Source organism: Primulina huaijiensis, chromosome 12 (genome assembly GCF_012295235.1).
Source record: "Primulina huaijiensis isolate GDHJ02 chromosome 12, ASM1229523v2, whole genome shotgun sequence".
NCBI lineage: Eukaryota > Viridiplantae > Streptophyta > Magnoliopsida > Lamiales > Gesneriaceae > Primulina > Primulina huaijiensis.
Genome location: NC_133317.1, coordinates 8,388,969 through 8,411,297, shown reverse-complemented (window position 1 = coordinate 8,411,297; position 22,329 = coordinate 8,388,969). Strand labels below are relative to the sequence as shown.

The window sequence follows — 22,329 nt, the reverse complement described above, 5'->3', positions numbered from 1 at the left end:
CTCATCAATGATTTTTAAACACTATCCATGTAGATAAACTCGAACAAACCCCTACGAACAACTCCACAATGCACGAATGATAGCTTCAGCCTCCCATGGACATTTCGAGTAGTCCTTATTCACTCACCAATGTATTACATATGGCAAAAACTTGTATTACACATGGCAAAAACTTGTGTGAGGCGGTCTCACGAGTCGTATTTTGTGAGACAGATCTCTTATTTGGGTCATCCATGAAAAATTATTACTTTTTATGTCAAGAGTATTACTTTTTATTGTGAATATCGGTAGGGTTGACCCGTCTCACAAGAGACCTACTCATTAGATAGATGTCAAATCTTAATTTTTTTGTCGATTTTTTTCCTACTGAAACGAATTCACGATTTTGTTACAAATGGCATCACACTACTTATCATCACTTTTTCTTATTTTAAATATATATTATATCTCATATCAGATGGTTTTATATATCTATATCCATAATACGAGTCGATCCGATCCATATATAAAATGAAAATTAATATTTTAAACATAAAAAATAATAATTTCTCATTAAACGGGTCGGATGAAATATTCGTTTAACAAAAATGTTGTTTAAATTTAGTTCGGTTTTGTCATAATAAATATTAAATTATCACATTCTAATTAATGTGGAATCCTTCAAATACAAATGCATTTGTCGCCTAGAAAACTAGGTCTAAAAATCAAGGCAATTTTTTCATAGCAACACATTCTCTGATAGAAATATTTTAGATTTCTCTCATTCTCAAAACTAAGACAAGAATAAAATAGTTGATTGTATGTTGATCCAAAACTCCGAACGCTATATCAATCAATTGATTATGTGTTTCAATAAGTTAATATGTTTGAATAAAAAATTATTTTAAAAAATAGGAGGAAAAATCGTGTGAGATTTGAAATAAAATAAGTAAAAGTTGAAAAAAATTGGAAGATTAATATAAAACAAATGCAAAACGTATGATCCAAACCATATATTTGAAAATTTTAATTAACTATACTATTTTCTTGTAAAAAAAAATAAAAATCGAGTAGCAAATCAAATCAAAATTGTTTTAAATTTCACATTTTTTAAACTTATATATTATTATTATTATTATTATTATTATTATTATTATTATAAGTTTCCACGCATCTTGAACGCACCAATTCAAAAACTCTAGCAACCCCCAAAATATTTCCACTAAACGCACCCAAATTCAAATATCAGTCTGCGAAATCAGCCACATTTCGATCTTCCTCGTCCCCAAAACCCCTCCAAAGTCTTCCGAATCTACTCGCTGTTTTGTTCTGATTCCGCCCCGCAAGATTGGGATCGGAAGTGAACGAGTCGAAGGAATGTGAATGGGGGTTGGTGCATTTTGGATCTGGAGCTGATGGATCCAGGGTCCCATCTGTAGCCTGAGTCTCCACTCGATCAAGTGGAATTTCTGGGCTAGTTTTTTAATTTTTTTGGGGGGTTGGCATATAGGGGTTCCGCAATGACGACAACCACCAAACGAGCTTACAAGCTACGTATCCTTTTTACTCTAGTTGATTGTTTAATTAAACTTGTTGGGATTTGATTTGGAAGGGAAATGTAGCATGATGTGGTTATATTGTTGGATCTGGTACACCCTATTTTAATTATTACTTATTTTTTTTGTCAAGCTGCCGTGGTTACTTATTCTATCAATAAGCGGTAACACTGTTATTTGTTCATCACTCTAGCATGATTTTTGGTGCTTATTGAGCAAGTAAGCTTAAGATTTTGTGATTAAGAGCATCTGGTTATTTAGGATTCATGAACTGGAAAATTTTAATATTTATAAGCTAAAAAGTATTTGAGTTAAAATCTGACTTCCATTGATATCACACAACTGTTGTGTACATAGTGCTAGAGAATATGTGCATTACACACTATAGCAGAAGTCTTGTTGATATTTTGAGTGCAGATATCATGTATTAGAAAATCAAACTGGCAATTGTGACGTAATAAGTTATGGTTCGCACACTATGTAAACTTTAGACAATGGTATATCTGAGCGTTTTGTAGAATTTTTTTTTAATTTTATTTGAGCGTGTGAGTTGATTGGGGGCCTCAAGAAGTGCCTGTACTGAGAATGTTGAGATTAGTAGTTGACACAATTGACCATGGATATGGTTCAGCTAGTCGAATGACAATCGAAGAACATCTAATGAATTTCCAAAGACAAGTCAAAGCATCTAATAAAAATCACTATGAATTTATATTTGCCGAAAAGATAAAAGTATCAAGATTGCTACCTTCCAAACCGAATTAACGAGCAATCTCAGTGGTAACAGTCCAGTAGAGAATTGATTTTTGAGGATAGTACATAGTAGAAACGCCCATTGTACTTCTATCAAGACCAGGACCCATCTTTGAATTTCTTATATTTTTAAAACTGTTTGTGGACTCTGTTTTTTATGTCTCAGATGTATACCTTATGAATAAAATAGTGAGAAGTAGAGTTAAGGGAAATAAAAAGTGAAATGTTTGTTTGGCTCCTTGACTGTGTATTTTCTGACAGAGGAATTTGTAGCCCATTCTTTAAGCGTGAACTGCCTAAAGATTGGGAAGAAATCATCAAGAGTTCTTGTGACTGGAGGAGAAGATCATAAGGTTAACCTTTGGGCTATTGGGAAGCCTAATGCCATACTGGTCAGTTCAATTCTCACTTTCATATTTCTTCCCAGAGTATTCCTATTTCTTCTACTCTACTTTTTTGCGTTTCCGTGAGTTGCATCATTTTGTCGTATCTCCCAATTCAAAACCACTTGATCATGCTTAGGTTTAGTATGTACACGGCTGAGGGTGGGTAGTTCATGAACCATTTTTACAAAAACACAGCATATATTTAGCTGATGCTCCACTATTTCACAATATTATTATTATTTACTTTCTGACAAGTAAAATAGCCGTGTAAATGATAATTGATGAATTCCCTGATTTTATCTCATTTGGTGTTATATTCATGGTTAATCACATAGAGTTTGTCGGGCCATACGAGTGGAATCGATTCAGTTAGCTTTGATACTACGGAGGTGTTGGTAGCTGCAGGTGCCGCTAGTGGTACAGTCAAGCTCTGGGATTTGGAGGAGGCCAAGAGTATGCTTTCTGCTATCCAGTTTATTCGATGAGTTGCATTTTATCCCTCTTTTTGAAAAACAAACCATTGCGGTTGATTTTTTCCTCATGTCTTTGATAGTCATTCGCACTCTCACTGGTCATCGATCCAACTGCATATCACTGGACTTTCACCCTTTTGGGGAGTTCTTTGCATCTGGATCTCTGGATACAAACCTAAAAATATGGGATATCCGTAGAAAAGGGTGTATACACACTTACAAGGGTCATACTCGAGGTGTAAATGCAATCAGGTTTTCACCTGATGGTAGATGGGTTGTTTCAGGTGGAGAGGACAATTCTGTGAAGGTTAGACTATTATCTCCCAATTTTCTTGTTTGTCATTTTCCATTTAAAATTTGCAGCTTTATTTTTGCTAATTAACAGAAAAAAAGCATTTAATTTCCTTTATGTGACGAAATGTGAAATTTTCTTTTCTGCTACCTGATATGAGTTTCTGTCTTTTCTGTATGCTGTATCAAATCGATTAGCATATATCAAGGGGTCATTGTTGTGACTTGTGCGTTATCCTATTCATTGACATTATTTGTTCTCTTTTTTAGTTTATTGTCATGTTTTTGACAATTCTAGCATGTCTTTACTGTGTGAAATCTCAAGATGTGCTACCTTTACATTGGTTGGATTCTCTCATTGTTGTTCCATTTCTCAACATGATTTCTGATATAACAGCTGTGGGACTTAACTGCCGGCAAGCTTTTGCATGATCTTAAAAGTCACGAGGGGCAAATTCAATGCATTGATTTCCATCCTCAGGAATATTTGCTGGCCACAGGTGGTAAAATTTATTGTTGAATTGCTAGATCTGGAAGTTTATGGAAGTTCATGTGATTTTTAGTGTTCTATATGTCAATCTATTTGATTGCTAATATGTCCCGCCACCTTGCAGATGACCTCCAGTGAACAAATAATATTGCTTTAATATTTTCTGAGTCGGTGGATGTGTCAGAAGTGCTACTGATAGTCCTGAGATATTGCTATCTAGGACATTCTACTGGAGTTTTAATGAAGCATATTTACTGTAGACAAATAATACCTCCTTTTTACAGGATACACAGCGCAATTCCTTTATGTTTCTTAAAATTTTATTATCATTGCTTCAGAAATTGTTAAGAGAATGCAACTTTGAATGCAAGATCTTCACTTTCCTTTAGGAACTTTCCTTTAGGAGAGGGGGTCCTTTGCTTAAAAGAATATTAATTTCTGATTTTAAGTTAATCAAGGGAAGAAATAGATAGCTACTGATGGATTTATGGTTTTGGGTTCCTTATGCAGCTTGTGTTCCATTTGTCATCTATTATCATTCCGTTGTCTGTGTCTATAAATCGAAAGATGAAGTCTGAACAATTATTCAAATTTGTACCTTCTTACAAGTTGACAGTCATTTTAATTTCTGGCCACCCTTTTTGAAATGCTATGGCAGGTTCAGCCGATAAAACAGTTAAATTCTGGGATCTTGAAACTTTTGAGCTAATGGGTTCAGCTGGACCTGAGGTTAGCTCTTTTTTTCGTCTAATCTCATGCCATGCATTTAACTGTTGACGTGTTTTTCTTCAGGTTTTGTGAGCTTTGTATTCAATGTTATTCTATGAGCATCAAATAACTATTGTTCATATGTTTGAAATTTAGTCCACAGGAGTGCGTTCTATGACCTTCAATACTGATGGCAAGACCCTGCTATGTGGCTTGCATGAGAATCTAAAAGTAGGCTTATTTATTTCTATTCTGAGATAATGCACCAAGTTTTACCTGGCGCTTCTCATTTTGACCTGATGTTAATGGCGTAGGTTTATTCATGGGAACCCATAAAAAATCACGCTACTGTAGATGTGGGGTGGTCTAAATTATCAGACATGAACGTTCATGAAGGGAAGCTTCTTGGATGTTCCTTCAATCAAAGTTGTGTTGGAGTATGGGTTGTTGATATTTCGGTAACAATCAAATTTATTGCTATTTCTGAACTATGAATCTTTAAATTTTTTAATTTGAAATTAATTGACGTTGTTCTTCAACTTTGTCATGCGTCTAGCGTATTGAACCATATGCAAAGGGCAGTACTGCTGGATTGAATATTCACCTTGAGCCGAAAACTCATTCCGGTGGTTCAACAATATTGAAGGAAGATCATGTAAAGGACGGCTTGGGAAGACTTTCAGTTTCATACAATGCTAGTTCTGTGAAAGAGACTAAATCTATCACAAAGTTTTCTGTCCAGCAAAATTCAGAAGTTAGTAAGGATTCCAAATCTCTTTCATGTAAGTAAATCTTTGACGTGTTTACTTTTTCAATATTTGGGAATATTTACTTTTTCTCTTATATCTTGTAATTCTTTCATATTTTCGTCAAATTTTCTTCATATATTCATACTCATTTCTGGGGTTATATTAAATATTATTTTTTTATATGCTTGTTGAAGCTACTGCCAGTGCTCCTTGCACCCCTCAAAGGACAAGTTTAAATGCTGTTTCCAGACCAACTCAAATAAATTCATCAGAGGTGGTCAATGCACCAGCAACAAAGCGGCAAACTGCAAAGGTCCAATCCATAGCTAATATCCCAATGTTAAACAAATCCGATGTGATACCAGTGCTTGTGCCTAGAAATAATCCAAGGGTAGAACAAGGTACTGAATCTAGAAAGGAAGGAGGTTCAGTGAAGACACTGCCTTTACCAGTGCAGTCAAAAACACCAGATCTTCGAAAGTTTTCAAATGTCAGAGATAACTTGGAGATGCTGCATTCATCTCAGCCTGATAATGAGCTCCCGAAAGCCATGGATTTTAGTGTTCCAGACAGGAATATTATTACTGGAGTTAAGAGCTCAATCACTGTAGTTGCAGCAGCTGAAAGGAAAGGAAAAGATGATAAGCATATTAATTCTGGAATATTTGGAACAAATGCAAACACTGATGCCCAATCCACATACCAGCATGAAAGTTGTATGTATTATCACTGATCTACAACTTTGTTGCCTTTTTTGTATATTTGATAAAAGTCCCCCACATCCATGTCTTATCGCTTGTTGATTTTGTTAAGATGATGGAAAAATAGAGTATCTGAGTGTATTGAAGCAGTTCCAAAAACTTAGCACCTGTGAATTGCTTCATTCATGAAACACGCTAATGATGCCTCATGTGGGAAGTGCACAGGGGGAGTTGGTTGGGATAATGTCATATTAGGGGTCAAATGTCACTGTTTAACTTTCCAGGGGGATCAAAGTTGTCCTCAGGCTTTTCAGATGCTCGACAAGCTCTCATCCTTGGTTTGATGATTTATATTTAGTTTTGTTGGATTTAAACAGTTTGGGATGTGGCAGTGGGTGATGAACATTAGGCTTGAAGATTCAAGCTGGCAAGTGAACATAGGACAAAGAATGATCAGTCTTATGGAATTTTTATTTATGGGGTTTAAACTTTGGCGTGATTCAGTGAAGCATGATAAAAATGAGAAGGATTGTCACTTGCATTTATACTGCATACGGATTTCCTATGACTTCTGAGACTTCCTCTGGATTTTGTGTACTTAGTGTAGTTTCCAACTCATACCCTATCCCATGATTGGAAACAGGTGCCTTCTGTAACCTATGTAAGGCTACAAGGCATCTTATTCTTTACTGCTACAACAGAGAGGCAAAGGATCACATACCTAAGTTTCCACATGCTAATACTTAGAATACTGAACAGATGCCAGCCCAAAACTAATTTATAATTTTAAAGGTTACAAAAATCCTTGCAACCACGCTGTACAGGAAAAAACTCGAAAGGACCTTAGAGTAAATCATAAGGTAAAAAAAACTTCTTTGTTTTTAGTACATAAAACCCCCCCAAAAATACCTAGGGTTTGTTGCTCATTAAGGCTCACCAGATCAGTTGACATCGCATCCAGATGATGCTTCTCTGTCCAACTCTAATGATCTAATTTATCTTATAATAATGGTCGAAAGAGTGAGTTCCCAACTCAATAAATGAAGTCAGTTCACTTTCTATTGGCTGAAAACTGTTTTAGCCTTCATGATGTGTATTTTTGAGCAAAAAACGTTTTTTTTGGTAAGATATCTAGTCTTAATAAAGTATGTCAATTGAGGTAGTATAAATGCCGAAAAAGGAATTGCAAAATCAAAAACCATTTCAGGGTAATCGAATTAGAGAAAGTGGTAGGTTTTTTGATCTGATAATCAGTGATAAATCTAAGCTTGTCAGACCAAAGAGAAGTCAAAATATGAATTCTAAGCCGCTTCATTTTAGTTCAGGGTGTATGTGCTTCATGTCTAACCATGTTAAGTAAGACTGATGAATTTGATTTGTTGACTTCTAATCCTATTGCCAAACACGCCCAGCTAGTTCTTTATCACCTCTCCCTGCTTCCCTGACGCCTTTTTCACCGTTGAGTTTATGGCATCGACTATCAATTTAAATTCTTCAGATAAGTCAGATGTCCTAGAAAAATGGCTTGCCATATTTGATTTCAATCAATGTTCACAGATGATTTCCGTGGGGCTGATAGTGACGTGATCGTAGATAGACCTCATCTGGATAGTCAAAAAGGAGGTACAGCTGCTTTTGGTTTGCTTAATAGGACAATTAGGTTCTATCTTTTTTGTTTAATTTACAACTCACAGTATGCAGTTTGAAGATGGACATTTTTTATTTTAATCATAGGTAGAACAAATTCTTTGGTTTCAAATTCGGAGCAGATGGATAGGAGTTCTCGTTATCGAGGTCTAGCTTCGTCCAACGCCTCAAGGAGATTAGTAAGCATTCTCCAACTTGTTTGCAATGATTAACTTCATGCAAGTTTTGCTCTGAAATAATGGACTAGAACTCTCTCTTTCTCTCTCTGTTTCCACATATCTACGTTCTGGTGAAGTTAGGAAACAATATTATTTCATTCTCTGCTTTTTCCAAAACACTTGATCTTTTCCGGGAACATTTTCGCTTCCAGGAAACATAAACATGCTATGTTATTTTCAAGTTCTTTAATCAAAAATATTTTTCATTCAACTTTCAACTTCCTCAATACAATTATTATTATAATTCAAATATTCACCCCTCCCAAAAATAATTCTACTTTTCTATTATGTTCTAATTCAAACCACTACACTTTATGGTGCATTTGACCTAATAGGCTAATAATTTTCGCTAATGCTAGATTTTTTTGTTTGAACAGGAAGTGGACATTTAACTCAATTTCATCTCATTTTTTAGAGTTGAACTTCAACTTGTTCTTTGAAGTTTGAACATGAGTTTTGTTTTGATGTTGTTCAAAATAGAACAAAGCTCACAAACTTATACTTCAATATGACATATAATTATTATTTTTTTGACTAAAAATAAAATAAAGAATATGAGAAGAAATGCTTTAAATTTGCATATCGATCATTAAATAGTTGTATTCGTTACTATATATGATACATGGCAAATTTAGAACCGAAGTAAAAGTTTGCAACTGTTGAAGCTTTTAAATGATTGTTTTTGTGCTTGAGCTATGCTCCCGATAGACTTTGAAGCTGTTTCTTGCGGGGAAAACTGATCGTTTTTGCTGTCACAGTTTCTTTTCATTTTCCTTTTCATTAGGGTAGCTGGGTGGTATTTGCAGCTATCAGTTTGTTAATTACTTCAAACTATTGGTTTTTCAAACTTTCATTGTATGTGGTCATGTGTTTTTGTGCTTTTCTCTTGAAAAGACAGCTGGTTGAAATTTGTGCATGGAATAAAGTTTTCACTCGCGGCTTGCCTAAAAAGCATTCTTACCTTCACATCTCCCATATCATACCACCAGCTTAAAATCAGGGCACTTCAGTTCATTATGCGATCCAATTATTTCTGGTTCATACAATAGCGTTATTTTTTAAATAGCTTGACGAAAACATGTAAATTTCATATGGAGGTTTCCCTGTTTTTTTTCCATCTCTCAGTAGCATCTGCTACATCGCTCAAGGCTAGTAGTATGATGTATGGTTAGATCTGAATGCTTCACCTCATCTCCACTTACTCTGGAAATAACTGACATGTTTTTTTTATTCCCACCACCGCAACAGCGAGGCTACCCTTTACCCGGTGGAGATGAGTCAGTTTCTGCTAGTGATGAGGATACTATTGCTGACTTGATGGAACCCCACAATCAATTCGTCGGTTCCATGCAATCTCGTCTAGCCAAACTACAGGTTTATCTTGTGGTGACTACTTTGTGGAGTCTTGTTCTAGAAGTTCAACCCACCTTATGCTTTTGTGTATTTGTGTGCTCTTTTCAATGGATTATCAACCTGATTCCATCATATCTGAAGATACATAACTATAGATGTAGACAGACACTAAAGTTTTTTCATTACATACGTAACAAAGGTGAGAGAAACAGGAAAAAATACACGAGTTCGAGGTTGAGATGTGAAAAATGCAACCTTTTCTCGTATGTACACAGGAAAACAAGAACTGGGTTTTTCTTTCTGGTTGATTTAAGCATAACTTCAATCTGCTTCAGAAAAGTTGTTAGATGAAGTAATATACTTTGACGTCTCTCTTCCTCCTTGAAATGCTCTCATGGAAATAAAAAGTCATTGCTTGGGGATATCTTGGTTCCAGAATCTCGAGCTGACCAAAGTACAGATGACTGGCCCTTGAAATTCCTGGTGCTACTTGCTTTATAAAGTTTGAATTACGTGATTGGAAACTCCATTCATTGGCCACATAGCAAGTAGCTTATGCTACATTGTAACTTAGTTATCTGCCATATTTTCTGTGCCGATGGGAGTCTTTTTTCTTTATTTGTTGGTGATAATAAATCTTTGTGGAGAAGGTTTTGTTGAAACCTCTTTTGGAAACATTTATCATGTTATTGCTGAACTTACATGCATTGTAACTCATGAATTTGATGCTTTTGTTACGCTACCACGACAAATAATCAAATGTGATATATATTTTTCGGAATAAGTATAGCATGCTTTGTGAGTTTTGATTCTAGAAAGTGAAATAACTCTTATTTTGCATGGCACTAACTCTGCAGGTAGTCCACAGCTACTGGCAAAGGCATGATATCAAAGGTGTTCTTAGTGCTATCAGCAAAATGAGTGATCATAGTGTAAGTGTTGTTCTTCCAATATTGTAGATAGAAGCAGCTCTTGTTTTCTGCTTTACCAATAGCAGAACAATGTCCAATGCCATCTTCATATTGCCTGTGCAAGCAGTGGAGTACTTATATTTCCTCGTAATGCAGGTGCTTGCTGACGTAATGAGCCTCTTGGCAGAAAAGATCGATATGGTTACATTAGACATTTGTGTTTGTCTTCTGCCACTCCTTACCGGACTGCTTGAAAGTAATATGGATAGGTAAATATAACTCTTATAAAAATCTTTAATAACGTTTCTATTTCATCCCATTAACTTTGAATGTTACCTAGGTTAAAGAATGTAGTCTCTTTTTAGTAAACAGGGTCTTTTTTTGTTAAAAATATAATTAAAAGGTTTATCTTTTATTTAACATCCAACCTTTTGTAGATTCTGTATGTTTCTGAATTTGGATTCGATTAGCAGAAGGGAATAATTTTGAGAACTGAGGATTTCTTGAAGGCCCAAAAATGCTTTAGTCACATTTCTTTGTGCTGCCGAACAAGTGGGACCTGAGGGAAGAAAGATGATTTCAGGGACCTTTTGCTGGATGCTATTCATACTTAATGCTAGATGTTGCATCTTATGCTTGCTAGGGTTATTCTCTTTGGTATTCATGTTAACGTGATGGTTCTCATCAGCAACACAACGTTTAGTGGATGAAAAAGTGACCACTGTACCTTTTGGGTAACATTGTTTGGCGCTGGTCGGTCTCTTATTCGAATGATAAGATGAATGCATACATCATTTTATTCACGCAGTTGGCTGTTGTCCATGATGACCCCAAAAACATCAGATCTGTTGTGATTGTTATATAGAATCTGAAAAACTATTTTTCTTTAGGCATCAAGAAATTTCATTGGGCATGCTTCTAAAGCTGGTCAGAGTATTTGGATCAGTGATCTACGCTTCGTTATCAGCCCAATCACCTGTTGGTGTGGATATTGAGGCAGAGCAAAGGTTCGGTTGGTTCATTCCTTGATTACATGCTTGTTTCATTCACTAATATTATTTGAAACATTGATAATTATGTAATGTATCTGATCGGAAGATGTTTCCCTTGCTTTATATTGTGGTAAGGCTGGAGCGTTGCAATCTCTGCTTTGTGGAACTTGAGAAAGTGAAGCTCTGCCTGCCCGCCCTTACGAGGTATGGATTTCATGTTTCACATGAAGGTTATGCAAATACCTTGGCAATTCTGCGTGCTTTCAATTCTATTTGCCAATTTTGCAGGAGAGGGGGTTCTATGGCCAAGTCTGCGCATGAGCTGAATCTGGCTCTTCAAGAAGTTTCATGAGTAAATCATTAACATTCATTACACTATACACTGGTCAGTAGCTACGATTTTTTTTTACGGTACTGCAAATTGGTGTTATGCTTCTTTCAAACTTCTGGCAGCCTGTGTAGATTCATGCCACCACTGACCGATTATTCTTTTAACTCGAATTTATTCGATTCACAACCTTCTTACTCTACAGTTAGGCCTGACCCGCAAATTTGTATTACCTGTCTGTCTAAATGCATTGTTTGTCTGACCCAAAACGTCTCTTGACTTGCATCTCTATATGTAGTTGAGAGAAGCTTGATGATATGAATATTTATGTACTTAGAGAAGATGAGAGGATCGCACCTTAGTGAAATTTGTACAAACTTGATTTATTTCTGTTGGATATTTTATAAAGCTTTCTCACATTTGGTTGAAATTTGTGGGGCAAATATGTAACGGAATCAGAAGGTTCCTCAGTTGTGCTATTGTCCTTGAGAGCATATGCAATGTGATTGTGTGTTCACTTTTTTATTCCTAATTTCATTGTATTTCTACCAGCTTAGCTATAATACCAGCACAGTTTCAGATAATTTACAACTCATCACATTATTAATTTTTCGAACTCTATCGGGCATTAATCATGCTAGATTGGAAGAGAGAAATATTCCATCCCCATATGTCATATTATTGGATGTCTTAGTTCTAAGTGAATTTTTGCAGAATTCTACCATATTTTCAAATTATATTATATGTCCTGTAAAAGGGTATTACTTCATATGGAACATAGATTGCTCGCTGCGCCCTCTTTTGACATAACTGCAATTGAAAGTTGGATCTTGCCTATCATGGTTAATTTATATACATAGTTGTAACTTGTTGTAATGGTGGTTAGTTTTTTCATCTGAGTTCCACCTTGTGATATTCCAACTGCGGTCCTATTTACGAGATAACGTTTGTTTGTAGCGCACACACACACTCCCTCTCGAACTAGACCATAAAATTAAGTCGATTATTTTTAGAACAGAATTTTCATGCATAAATATCATATTTTATAGCAGTGATTTGTCAGCCACATCCTTTTTTTAATTCAAGGGTGATCAATATTCAATACAATTGAAGAGCTCTAGTTTTGCTAAGCTCGAGCCCGACGCACGCCTTATCGGCTTTTTTCAATGCCTTTCTAACAATTTATTCCTAACTAAAAGGCTAGTATTACCCACGAAGCAAAAGTTTTGGCATCTTGTTCCTCGTACAAAAAGTGAACCGGGCATTTCTGTACTGCAGGAGAAATAACTGCAGACAAATGCGCATGACAATCACAACGCTGTTTATAATTCAGCACATGAGAATAACGCATGCATGTAGGAAAAATTACAAATTTCTTCCGTCATGTTTTGGTTTTCGATCTTGTTTGTCGGTCAAAGTATGGTCTTAGTCCACTAACGAAACGTCATGTATAGATGATGCGGCACCTATCAATGTAGACATGTTAGATATTGTTGATCCGACACCACGTCAGCATTCCAAGAAAAATGACTAAAAATGAGAAAAGACCAACTTATCGGAATAAGAAAGTTTGACGACTTACGGTACCAAAACATGCTCTTCTGCATGACAATTTTTAATTTCCCCTTTTCACGTATGTATGTATACAGTCAAAATTACCCAGCATCTGCGTATGTTCCCAACTTATGCTCCTTTCCAAAACATTTTCGAGAAAAAGTTAGATAAAGAAAGAAAGCCAACAAAAAAAAGAGATTTATACAATAAATTCTCTACACGATGTTTAATTTCGGTGTCCACACAAATCAATAAAGACACCTAGAAGACACTCTAAAAGAAAGGAAAAAAAAACCAAGAAAATACAATTTTTTAAGCTTCAAAAAAATGTAAGAATAAAGAAAAACCCTTAAAAAATCTGCCAAAGATTTGTAAAAAAAAACAACAATTTACCCCATCGGAGGAGTTAAGCCAAGGCCACTTTCAAGAAGATTCCTTCTGTTCTTGATTTCAGAATCATTATTGGCATTAGTAGCAGTAGTTGTTAAATAACAACCAAATTGTTAACTATGAAAATAATCATGCCTCCATTTATATATTATTGTACTATATTATGCTAAAAACAAACAATTCAACAAGAATTTGGGTGTTTCAAATAAAAAATTCCTTCGGACAAAATTGTAGGATCATTTCTTTTATAAATGACATTTCAAAGTCAACTCATTCTCTATAAGAAATAAGAGGTGACCCCACCCAACTTGTATTGCCATTGGTTGATATGAACTAAATTTATACCTTTACCTTTATCTCTATCTATATCATGTATTTTTGAAATAGATAATATTATTTACACTCCTCATTTCATTAAACACATTCCATTTTAACTTCTTTTCTTTTTCAAAATTCATACTATATCCTCAAATGATTCTTCAAAATTTTAAGGTAAACATGCATGTTTTTGAATTCTATTACCTTTATTTAGATACATGCAAAATATGAAGTTGATTAATCAATTTGTACTTTAATTTTCTATCTTGAGCAATTTTTTTTGTAATTTTGTTGATAAAAAAATTGTTTCCTAATGTCATTATGATTCTCTCTTTTAAAATATTGCATTGAATTTCAAGACAATTTTTTTTTAATGTTAAATAAAGAAAATTATAAGAGCGGAGACAAAAAAAATTATTTGGATATTTATTCATAATATTTATTTTATTTAAGAAGGGTCGATTTGTTCCACATCTAAAATAATATATTTATCTCAAATAATCATATACAGAAAACAATATTTTTTTCATAACTTAACAAACAAAAATTGGAGTGAAAAATAATATTTTGGACATAAAAGCTAATATTTTTCATGGATCGTGTCGGATAATTTTTGTCAATTATTTATTGTAAATTGCATAATTATAGCGAAGTTTATCCTCATATTATATTGCAAGTTTATGCTTTTCTCGAATAAATTTTTTTTTTTATATCCAAACTCGATTTTAAATTGTAATTATTATTTGTTTACACACTCCTTTAATTTTATATTTTGAGAATACGTGCATTAAGAATTTTATTATATAAATATTAAAATAATTGCAAATTTATAGGTAATTAAAATTGTGAGTCTCGCCATCGACCATCATCAACTTCACCACGGCATTATAAATTGTCTTATTTTCTAATTAATGATGTATAATTTTGGAAATTATTTGAATATGTGAATATTTTTTAATATAAAAATTTAATATATTATATTTATTAATATTAAATTAAAACATACTTTTAATAAATAAAAACTAATTTATGTCATCAATAAAGCACTAAACAATATAGATTTAAAAAATCCACATCATTGTTACAAGGATGAATATACTTGAAACTTAAAAAAGTACACCAAGATATCAGAGTTGGTTATGCATTTCATTTTATTTAGAAATTAATGGAACCAACACCATTATTGCATTGCAAGGGTGATTGCTATATTTAATTCTCACCCCTCAAAGATTATAATTTCATTCAAGAAACTGGCTTCAATACATACATTTTGCATGAATGTGGATCTATTGTTGCTGTCAAATTCCCTACAAACCTTGTCTTTAAGGTCTTGTGCTCCCACACATCTCTTGCAACCACAGTGCTGCCAACAGGAATCCCAATGTCATCCCAGTGAGCGGTTATGGCCGTTCGCCAAGCCCCTCGGTTCAGAATCACCAGTGCCACTCTGTACTTAGAAAGCGGTCCAGCCCAAACCTATACATACATATATACGTACAGCTTATGAAATCGCAAGTTACTGTTTGTGTGATAAGGTGACCAGAGGAGGATGGAGTAGTACCTCCCAATCGCCTTCCATTCGAACCTTTTTAGCTTGAACTCCTAGTTTGTCTGTTACAAGAATTTTATGTTATGTTAAAAAATTATAAATATTTGATAGAATGTGGGAAAAATGCATCTAGCATCCACGCGAAATTCGAAAGAGGATAAAAATTTAAATATGTTGCTAAAATCCCCTTGTTCTTGGATGATTAGTGTATTTTTCGGAAGTTTCTATGATTTTTGACCCTTGAGAATAAGATATAGCAGTCGATGATTTGGTTATATACTCACCTTGGTTGATGGCAATGGCCTCTTTATTGGCTATTATATCCAATATGTCTTTTGTTGTATTTCTCACATCACAACCGATAAGAAGAGGCGCCTGAAATGAGAACAAATCAAGAAAAAGATGGGAATCTGAGGAATTTTTATTAAAATAAGTATATGTTATTCTTTGCAAGTAATGTGGGGAGACCTTGGAGATTGCCCACAAACTGAAATGAACTACGTATTCATCTTTGGTCATTCCTCCATTTCCAATCTCAAGCATGTCAGGATCTGCATTCATTTTACACAGAAAAATTTGGATATTTCGTAATAATCAGGACATGATCCACAACACGGGTCAGGGCCTAAATTCGGAAACGAAGTTGTAAGCTTTAATTTAGTTTCACCCCATGTACTCATTATACTAACCATTCCAGCCACCAGGCCTAGCATACTCAGCATAAACTTCATTCTGATCTGCTCTCGAAACCATGCTGTATAATAATCAATAAGATTCAAAATCACGGTTTTTAGTTACAAAGACGATCTTGAACTGTTAAACTACACAAAAAATGAATTTTTTATACCTATCCCAGTTATCAGATATATCATTTGTAGTTCTCCAGCTGTTTCCTATCTTAAAACCCCATGTGGCCGGGTGCATATCTCCCCTGTTTATTTTATGCACAAAAGTCGTCAACAATCGACAAAAAGTAGAACTCGTGTGATAAATATTTTTTTTTATGTCACCATTCGCAAAGGGAAAAGAAGATAGGGCGTCCTGTGTTCATCAGAGCTTGGGTCATCACTGGATATCTATATAAGAGTAGAAAAGAAACAAAGAACTGAATTGGGAAGATGCAAAAGAATGTGAAAAATGACATCGAATTGAAATATTTAACTCTTATTACCGAACTAATGGCTTTGATCCATCATTGTTACAATTGTCATACTTCAAATAATCAATGCCCTGCAGAATATAATAAACCAAGACTTTCTGTAGTGAAAAACAAGAACCAGAGATGGTTAATCAACAAGGCTACTCAAGATTCAATGTGTTTTCGATTATTTTTTGAATCTGAATAGAGAAATCTCAGTCAAATATTATCATATGAATCGTAGTAATGAAAATTTAGATGCAAGGTGCAGTAAAGTGCATGGATTTTGTAGTGGCTAGGTGCAAAGTAAGGCATGACATGCAGCTCATTTAATATGGTAGAATCTGGTTAGTTTGATCGCCCTTGGCTCAGACGGACGGCCCAAAAACAACTGGGGCCGGGGATGTGACACACAAGCCTCAAATTATTTTAATCTGTCCGATCTCACCTGAAAATGAATGATTATCATCTTGCAATCATCTTAAATTTATCATCTCCACATTTAAATTGGGGTTCGCAGTTAAGGCTCAGGCTTCGTTTAAGGGCCAAGTCTTGCTAAGCTCGAGCCTAGGAGCACTTGTGGTGGGATTTTTTCAGTGCAGTTCTAACAAGTGGTTCCAAACTGAAAAAAAATTATTACCCAAGAAGCAAAAGTTTTGGCATCTTGTTCCTCGTGGCCGAGTGAACCGGGCATTTTTTTGCTGCAAGTGAAATAGCTGCAAACCAGTGTAGATCACAGTATCACAACAATATTTATAATTCAGCACATTAAAACAATGCATGTATGTATTGTACGTATATAGCCAAGGTTACCCAGCATCTGAGTATATTCCCAACTTAAGTCCCTTTCCATGAACATAGTCAGCCAAAGCCTTCATCCCAGAAGGAAATGTGGATTTCTTAGGCACCAGATAACCCTGAAATATGATTTTCAAGAAAATTAATAAAGAGACAAAGGAACAAAATGCATAACATAAAACCAATCTTTGCATTAAATGCTGTGAAATGTGAACCTTTTCGTCGCGAGAAATTTCGGCCCAGCAGTCATCTAACAGAAGTCCCCAAGTTTCCCGAGTTAGATAAATCAATGTGTAACATTTATATTGTATGCTTGATTAAAAAAATCAAGAAAATTTATTATTAGAAGATTGAAAAGTACCAATATTGACATATCTGTATCCCAGCTTTGCAAGACCAGTTGAGACTAGAGCATCAGCTGGTAAAGAAAGAAAGCTCAAATTTAAATATTCCTAAACAAAACAGAGAGAAACTGAAATTATAATGGGAACTAATTGAGAAATAGTTCCTAACCAGTGTCTCTTATCATTTTTTCATCAATCATGCAGTTGAAATGATTCCAACTATTCCACCTGAAAAAAATTAATAGAAATATATTAATCATAGCATAATCATTCAGTCACTAAAACTACTTTTTCCAAAAAAATATGGCAAACTAGAAGTCACATAGAGAAAGAAACATTTCAGAAAAGATTTAAATACAGTAAAGCATCGACCTTTAGCAATAAGCGTAGTGTTTTTCACTCCGCATATATAAAAAGAATACTTGGTGGGAAGCTGTAAAAAAACTTATTTATTCAACAGTAAAAAAAACAAAAACAAAAACAAAAACAAAAACAAAAACAAAAACGAGTAAAGACATAATTTTTACAGCATCCCACCAAGAAAAAGTAAGAATCAAGAAAAACCCACATGAGATCTGTCAAAAATAAGCCCAAGAAAAACAACAATTTACCCCATTGGAGGAGTTGATCCAAGGCCATTTGCAAGAAGATTCCTTCTGTTCTTGATTTCAGCATCATAAGTGGCAGTAGCAGCAGTAACGATCAGCAACAACCAAATTGTTGACACTGCAAGAAATGATGCCTCCATCTGTATATTATTATGCTTAAAAAAGTATTACAACAAGAATTTGGGAGTTCAAATTTTATGCTGTACTACATATATAATAGTGGATAAGATTTTTAAGGTTTCAAATTTGGAGGAGATGAGGATCAATCAGCTTTAACGGAATGGCCCTTTATTCTCTCTGTGTAACTAATGCGTAACGATATTTAGGATTCTGAATTCAATTAACATGATCTGTTTTTTGCTCTCTTTCCTTTTCAGCTCAAATCTACTTTGAAACTTTGTTCAATATTACACTGGTCAAATATTAGTCAATAGATTTTGATACGGTCAAATATTACAATTGAATGTCAATTTTTATAACAATATGAGGAACATATTTATGGGTTTATTTGCTTGTTGGTCGTATGGTAGATTCTGTGTACTTTTATTTTTCATCCAAAATATAATTTGAACATCAGTTACAAGGATTATGAGTAATATCTGAAGGGAAATATTAATTCTTAATTTAATTGATATAATTCTTTAACTTAAAAGATTTCCCTATTATTATTTTTTCCTAAGTTGATTTGATTCGGTATAATATCTTATGAGATTTTGCCTTTCTAGATAATGAGACAATTAAGATAATATTATCATGATATGATATTAATGTTTAAAAAGAGTTTGTTTCTAATTAAACTCTTACTTTCCTTGTGCAATAAGTTTCCTTGTTGAGATAAACCCTAAGAGAAAAGATCTATAAATAAGGGAACAAGGTCATTGCTACGGCTTTCTCCCCATAACATATATACACACACCTTTGCAAGTCATAGTTTTTAGAAGAAATTATTCTACAAAGACGTTGTTGTGTTTGAAGAGTGCGGTTGGATGTGCTGCCGTAATTGTTGGAAACATCTCAGACAACACGCGTGCAAGTGTTGGCTGAAGATCGTTTTGTTGCTTCAGTTTTTGGCTTCATGTTTTAGCTTTCTTAATTGCGTTTTAGTATTGTTCGTTGTTTTTAGAAAGCGTTTGTTTTCTCACAATGTTGAGGAAATTGAGTTTAATTAAGATCACTAGTTATTTGTTTTGTAAACGTTTTGATTTTCTAGTGATTAATTTTTGCCCTGAGATACTTGTGCAAATTTAATTTCTTCCATTCTATTTATTTAAAGTCAATTTGTGTTTCAAACTTTAATATTCTGCTGCATGTTGTCCTAAATATTGTAACATTTGACACAACACTTAATTCTGATAAAACACAAATTTACAATCTTATACTGCTACTGATATATTTACTCACATCTGTCAAGTAATGTTCCTTACAATATCGATTATAGAAAAATTGACACAGTCTTTCTCGTTTTATTAAAAATTATAGTCAGTAATAACGATAAAACTTAAATCTTTTAAATCATATATCAACTCAAACATAATATTTTGATTGTTCTATTAAACAAATATAATTATTCTAACCAACAAAATTTCATCCAGGAAGGCAAAATTATTTTGTGAACCAAAAAGGCAATGTATTAACCATGCAAGATTTTTTTTTTTAATGAAAAATTTGATGGCACGATTTTCATCTCATTCAGAGATTAACTTGATTGCATCTACAATTTACACGTTAGACCACATTGTTGGAAAAAATTCCTATGATTTGAAGATAGTCTGATAGACTTTTACCTCTGTCAGCAACGAAAAAATAGTGTAACAGCTATTTTTCAAATTAAGTAAATCCATTTATACCAAAAAAAAAATGGAAGCGCAAATAGATTATTTTGAAGTCCAAAATTTTCCACGTAAATTAAAAAAATAATTGAATTTTGAGTAATGCTACATGTACAACCAAATTTGTACAAAATTCTTAAAATACAAAAAATTCAATACAAAAATTTTATTTATCAATATGTCATGAGAAATTCAATATAAAATCTCATAATATAATAACAAAATCTCACGATTTAATTATTGTAAATATCGTTGTGCGATATTTTGGTTGTACCTCTAACATTATTCTTGAATTTTTTGCTTTAACATATGTTCGAATCTATATTTATCTTTGATTAAAAAATATTTATGTCACAGTATCATTACAGATCGTATCTGCATTTCTTGATAGAGAGATATCATTTCTCTGCATGTTCTTGACTAAATGTGGAAGTTTGTGCCATTACCATCAATTTCTTATTGATTTTCAAGATTAGAATATCATTTATATATAGATATTTTCATGCCAAAACGGAATATTCAAATATACCTAAGACAAAAGCTACCAACTTTGCTTCATTGATTGAATAAAACTTTATTTAGTTCCTTATCACTTTCATCTGGTGTGTTCCCCCCTAAATGTATGACAATTGAATACGCATCTTTTATTAAAATAATTAATGATAACGTAAATAATTAAGGCAAAAACTTGCGTGATACGATCTCATGGGTCGTATTTTGTGAGACAGATCTCTTATTTGGGTCATCCATGGAAAAATATTATTTTTTATGATAAAAGTATTACTTTTAATTGTGAATATCGGTAGAGTTGACCCGTCTCATATATAAAGATTCGTGAGAGACCGTCTCACAAGAGACCTACTCAATAATTAATGGTTTTGTGTGAACTAATATGAGTAGACATGGTTAACGGATTGAATCAATTCAGAATTGATCTGAATTTAGTTTGGTTTAGTCATATGAACCAATTGGTTATGAGTTGAATCCAATTTAACATGAATAGTAAATCTGACTGAGTTGCTTCATATTGATATTTTAATCCGGTCCGTTTGAATGTGCTACCGGAACTAGTTCTTGACTTGTATCTAATATAATTCCTTTAGAAGCAGAATGATTTTTTTAAAAATTAATTTCAATTTGGTCTCAATCCGATTTGAAATCAAATTAATTTGATTTGAGTTTTGGATTGAGTTACACTCTCAATCCGATAAATCTGAAATCGATCTAATCTGATATCATATAGGATTGGTTATCATCACCCGAAAAATCAAAATCGGTTTAATTCGATCAGGAATTGATCCGATCCGATCAAATAACATGCTTAAACATGGGTCTTGTGGCCTTCCCATTTTAGGCCAATGTACACTCAAATAGTGACATTTCCACAATAATTTCAATTCTATCCACACTTGAGTCTACGTTTGGATGTATTATTTCTTATTATAATATAAGAATATATTGAGTTAGTGTTTGTATAATTATTATTATTTATATTGAATTTTTTAATTTGTGTGAAAAAATAAACTTATATAATCGAAAAGAAAATGTTAATTTGTTTTTTGTTTGATTATTTAATATTTTAGAGTATATATTAATGAATTCAGATAGTTGATATATTTAATTTATAAATTCATCGTTACGTTTAATTTTTGTGAGCTAAATTCTTCATTATCAATATTTTGTAATTATATGTAAATTTAAATAATGAATAATTTTTTATTTATAGGTGAATTAAAATGTCAGAAGGGAATATCATGCATTATTTCATAAAAAATAGTGAGTATTTGTCAAAAATATTAGTGCTGCAAATGAGCAATTTAGTTTTTACATCTTAAGATATCTAATATTAAAAAAATTAAAAAATCTATGAAGAGTGCTTAAATTTTTTTTTTATTTTCAACCCCCATATTTTTAAAAAATAATGACTACGTCCTTGATTATATATTTATTGTTTTTAGATGATCTATAATTTAAAGATATATTTGGTAATATAAATACAAAATTTAAACCTGAAGATTAAAATAACATAGAATTTTCAAACTTGAAGTCGTGATCGAACTCTCTATTATGCTACGAATACATTCAAACATAAAATCGAGGAACTAGATATTTTCATGATTCGAACTCAAACTCGATCGAGTTCAAATCGAGCCGAACTTCCAAAATTTAAATCTACTCGAGTTCGAGTAGTATAATAATCGAACTCGACTTAAATTGCGTACAACCCTAGTCTCTGATATATTTCACTTCCACACAAATATATATA

At 33.4% G+C, this 22,329-nt stretch overlaps 2 protein-coding genes across 3 annotated transcripts; one reads left to right on the top strand and one right to left on the bottom strand.

Annotated features, from left to right (window-relative positions):
• The first annotated feature begins 1,154 nt into the window (after positions 1-1,154).
• LOC140990547 (katanin p80 WD40 repeat-containing subunit B1 homolog KTN80.4-like) lies at positions 1,155-12,064 on the top strand. Of its 2 annotated transcripts, XM_073460280.1 has the most exons (18): positions 1,155-1,533; positions 2,550-2,680; positions 3,010-3,127; positions 3,228-3,454; positions 3,836-3,938; positions 4,587-4,657; positions 4,793-4,867; positions 4,951-5,094; positions 5,193-5,418; positions 5,580-6,101; positions 7,644-7,709; positions 7,821-7,912; positions 9,200-9,325; positions 10,162-10,236; positions 10,372-10,484; positions 11,106-11,222; positions 11,343-11,411; positions 11,496-12,059. In XM_073460280.1, exons 1-18 carry the CDS (start codon positions 1,500-1,502, stop codon positions 11,557-11,559), a joined length of 2,373 nt encoding a protein of 790 aa, XP_073316381.1. In that variant the 5' UTR covers positions 1,155-1,499; the 3' UTR covers positions 11,560-12,059. The 2 variants fall into 2 exon arrangements, with proteins under 2 accessions (XP_073316381.1, XP_073316380.1); XM_073460279.1 differs by having other exon boundaries at positions 11,343-12,064.
• Positions 12,065-14,823: 2,759 nt separating this feature from the next.
• LOC140990548 (alpha-galactosidase 1-like) lies at positions 14,824-18,622 on the bottom strand. Its single transcript, XM_073460281.1, has 14 exons — positions 18,238-18,622; positions 17,796-17,854; positions 17,644-17,700; positions 17,498-17,532; positions 17,298-17,401; positions 17,125-17,200; positions 16,518-16,576; positions 16,357-16,422; positions 16,194-16,277; positions 16,036-16,100; positions 15,815-15,897; positions 15,631-15,721; positions 15,359-15,408; positions 14,824-15,273 (listed from the first exon to the last, which is right to left on the bottom strand). Exons 1-14 carry the CDS (start codon positions 18,372-18,374, stop codon positions 15,040-15,042), a joined length of 1,200 nt encoding a protein of 399 aa, XP_073316382.1. The 5' UTR covers positions 18,375-18,622; the 3' UTR covers positions 14,824-15,039.
• Positions 18,623-22,329: the final 3,707 nt, after the last annotated feature.

Bases quoted from the DNA above. Each gene is read 5' to 3' on its own strand.
- LOC140990548 (XM_073460281.1), bottom strand. From the start codon at position 18,374: ATGGAGGCATCATTTCTTGCAGTGTCAACAATTTGGTTGTTGCTGATC. The intron at 16,423-16,517 runs GTAATAAGAGTT...ACTCTTATATAG, and splicing joins GGATCAAAGCCATTAGTTCG to ATATCCAGTGATGACCCAAG. The intron at 15,409-15,630 runs GTGAGTATATAA...TTCTTGTAACAG, and splicing joins GGCCATTGCCATCAACCAAG to ACAAACTAGGAGTTCAAGCT.
- LOC140990547 (XM_073460279.1), top strand. From the start codon at position 1,500: ATGACGACAACCACCAAACGAGCTTACAAGCTAC. The intron at 4,658-4,792 runs GTTAGCTCTTTT...TTTGAAATTTAG, and splicing joins TGGGTTCAGCTGGACCTGAG to TCCACAGGAGTGCGTTCTAT. The intron at 11,223-11,342 runs GTTCGGTTGGTT...TATTGTGGTAAG, and splicing joins GATATTGAGGCAGAGCAAAG to GCTGGAGCGTTGCAATCTCT.